General features: G+C 63.8%; 1 protein-coding gene across 1 annotated transcript in view; it reads right to left on the reverse strand.

The window, feature by feature from the left end:
- B9D1 (B9 protein domain 1) overlaps positions 1 to 3,418 on the reverse strand; it is a 16,873-nt gene that overhangs the window by 8,026 nt on the left and 5,429 nt on the right. The window contains exons 3-4 of the mRNA XM_014542807.1: positions 2,850 to 2,999; positions 267 to 378 (exon numbers count right to left, since the gene is read on the reverse strand). Coding sequence (XP_014398293.1) covers positions 267 to 378; positions 2,850 to 2,999 — 262 coding nt within the window. The remainder of the gene's footprint in view (positions 1 to 266; positions 379 to 2,849; positions 3,000 to 3,418) is intronic.

Here is a 3,418-nt window from a genome sequence, read left to right on the forward strand (position 1 = left end):
CCCGTGCAGAGGCTGCTGCGGCCGCCAGCACTCCAGACCCCGCAGCCTGGGCGCCGCTCTGCCCTTCAGCGCACTGAGTGGCCCAGGCTCTGAACCTCGTGGAGATGAACTAGGTGGGAGGAGGAAGAATGGAGGGAAGTGGCCAGATGGCACGGTATCAGGCTGGTGCAAGGGCCCAGCTGATGGACGGTGGTGGGCAGGAGGCTGAGGCTGAGACTGCCCTGGGGTGCACCCCCCCACCCCCCGCAGGGCCCCTGCAGACTCACAGCCGAAGGGGTTGGTGCTTTTGAAGGTGACGTCGATGGGGAAGTTCCACACCAGCGCTTGCCGCACGTCTCGGCTCTTCGATGTGATCTGGGAGATCCCCTCCTCCAGCCCCTGAGGACAGACACACCGACCCTGTGTCCAGCGCCAGCAGCCACGCCTCCCCTCCCCCGGGCAGGCAGCTGGGAGGGCTGTTTTTCTCACTATCTTCTGCCAAAGCACTAACTTCCAAACCAAGGGACTCAGAGACGCGGAGCAGCTCCCGCCTGCTGAGCCTGCACTTGGCTGGACTGGCACCTTCAGGAGCCGCCTCTGCCCGCCCGAGACCTCGCCCTGCCTTCCTCCAGCGCGTCCTCTCCTCAGCACCAGCTGGCCCCGCCCGCCCAGCGCCCAGCATGTGCCTTCTTTTCTCCACACAGAACACCTGCCTGACCGCTTCCTCCCCAGCAGGCGGGCGGGCTCCCTTCGGAGCGACCTGGAAAGGGCTGTCCAGACCCCCGGCTCCACGGCCTTGGTTTTTCTTTCCTGAACCCGCTCCAATCTGACTGCTGGTCCCCTCTCCCCAGGGGCTTTGTAAATACCAGCAGCCTCGGCCTGGTGGTGACGTCTCCTCCTCATTTTATCTGGCCACTGTCAGCCTGATACGGCCACGTCCTCCCCGTCCCCCACCTGCCTTCCGGGCACCTCACGTCTCCCGCGGCCCCTGCCCCACTGCTCCTGCAGCCTCCTCCGTGTGGCAGCACCTGGAGGCTCAGTCTGGATGCTTCTCTCTGCCTGGGTTCTCATCAGCCTGAGGTTTCACTGTGGTTCGTGTGGTTCCGATTCCTAAGCTCGTCCCCTCCAGCCTGGTCCTGCCTCTGAGCTCCCGATCGGCATGTCCTGTCTCCACTTGGACGTCTAGTGGGAACCGTCACACACGCCAGGCCCAGCTCGGGAGAGATCTCCAGTCTGCTCCACCCACAGCCCCAGCTCCCCGCTCCCCGCGTGGCGCTGCTCTTTCTTTAAACTCTCACCCGAGGGTATTGTTGCCACTGGTTTCTAGAGTGGAAGGAGGGAGGGAGAGAGAAGCATCAATTGGTTGCCTCTGCAGCGGGGGCTGGGGAACCGAGGTACATGCCCTTGACCAGGAATAGAACCGGCAACCCTTTGGTCTACGGGCAGACGCTCTAAGCACTGGGCCAAACCAGCCAGAGCAAGCGTGGTGTTCCTCTTACCTCCTTTTTCTCATGCCCACATCTGCCCAACAGGAAAACCTGTTGACACTACCTTCAAAATATATTTAAAATGCAACCACCTCTCACCCCTCCACCGCCTCACCCGTCCACCCGCCCTCGCCCGTCCACCCGCCCTCGCCCCACCTGCTTAGAGCTGATGGGTCCCTGCTTTGGCCCTGGTTCCCCACAGTCTACTCCCAGCAAAGAAGTCCAAGTCTCTTTTAGGAACACAGGTCAGAGGCCTTTCTCTCTGCTCACAGCTCTGGGAGGGAGCCCTAGCGCCCCCGGGGGAAGGTCAATGGTCCTTCTGCTGAACTACCACCTCCTCTAAGATCTCCCTGAGCCTGCTCGTCCCCAGCCTCCTCCCTGCTCCCACCCCCACACCTCCTCCTCCCTGCTCACTGTCCACCCCCTCCTCCCTGCTCCCACCCCCACACCGCCTCCTCCCTGCTCCCACCCTCACACCGCCTCCTCCCTGCTCCCACCCCAACACTGCTTCCTCCCTGTCCCCACGGGCCAGGCACTCCTGCCCCAGGGCCCTTGCCCTGCTCCTTCTCCCTGGCACGCTGTTGCCACAAATGCCACATGGATTGTCCCCTCACTTCCTTCAGGTCTTTCCTGGAAAGTTCCCTTCTCAGCAAGGCCTCGCCTCACCACGGATCTAGATTCGTCTCCCTACCCCCGCCCCCCAGCTCCCCTTCCTAACTTGGTTTTCTCCTCGGCACTGCGACTTGCTAACATGCTAGATGGTCGCACTTGCTGTCTGTCCCCAAGAATGTGCACCCCAGGAGACAGGGACAGCAGCCCAGCACCAGGCCCCTCATGAAGCCGCCAGTCAGCGGGCCCACAGAAGCCCGTCCTGTCTCCTCGGCTCTGCGACGAGCAAGCGATCCGAGAGGTAAGGACGCTTGGCCTCCATTTCCTCAACTTCCCTGAGGGTCACAGGAGAGCTGCCAACAGCAGGGGGGAGCGGCCGCGGGCCTGGCCTGGGGGAGACAGGCTGGTCCTTGGGAAGTCGTGCAGGGAGGGCTCCAGAGTCCGCACAGGCTGAGGAGGCCAAACCATGAAGGACCGGCCCAGGATGTCCACAGCTCAGGCCGGCATTCTGGCCGCCTGCACTGCCCGACACTTGCTTGCTGCCCCGTGCCAGCTCCCGGGATGGGGCACGAGCAGGCACGGCCGTGGGGGAGGGAGGGAGCGGGAACAGAGGTGTCTGCGTTCCCCTCTCCAGCTTCACCAGGAACAAGCCCCTGTGGGGCCCCCTCTGAACGCGAAGTCTGTCTTTCCAATGGTTCTGAACTGGGAGGGAAGGGGTGTGTCCGGCCTTCAGAACCTCCAGGTCCGAAGGCGTGAGGGGGCCGGGCCACTTACCGCGGTGGGGGCCCAGTCGTGGCCGTACACGAAGCAGTACTTGCAGTAGAGATCGTCGTACTCGGGGAACTGCGGAAACACACACGCAGGGTGTTCAGGGAACGCGCGGCGGCCAATATGTAGGCTCCGCAGGGACGGCCAAGGGCAATTCTGAGCTTGAGACACTGGGTGGGGTCGGAGCGACAGCCACGGGTGTGAACATGGGGCTCAGCGCGGGCTGGGTGTGGAGTCCGAGGGAGAGTCCAGCTGCGACTCCCTGGCCTTGGCTGGCTCTCCTTCTGCTGACAGGCCTTCCCCAGCCCTGCATCCGGCCAACCCTGCTCATCCTTCAGCAGCCTTCAGGGAGGCGGCCCTAACTTCCCGGCCATCTTGAGGGCCGCCTCCGGGCTCCTGTGGCCCCTGGTCTTCCCTCCACCAAAGCAGCTGCCTGTTCATTCCTGGGGACCCCATGGGGCTGTGAGCACGGAGCAGGCTGGTGGCTTTCTGCGGCCCCAGCGCGACACGGGGTGGGCACAGAGGAGCTGGAAGGAAACGGTGCGGACGGCAAGGCCAGAGGCCCCAGGTGCTGG

The sequence above is a fragment of the Myotis brandtii genome, unplaced genomic scaffold (genome assembly GCF_000412655.1).
Source record: "Myotis brandtii unplaced genomic scaffold, ASM41265v1 scaffold314, whole genome shotgun sequence".
Classification (NCBI taxonomy): domain Eukaryota; kingdom Metazoa; phylum Chordata; class Mammalia; order Chiroptera; family Vespertilionidae; genus Myotis; species Myotis brandtii.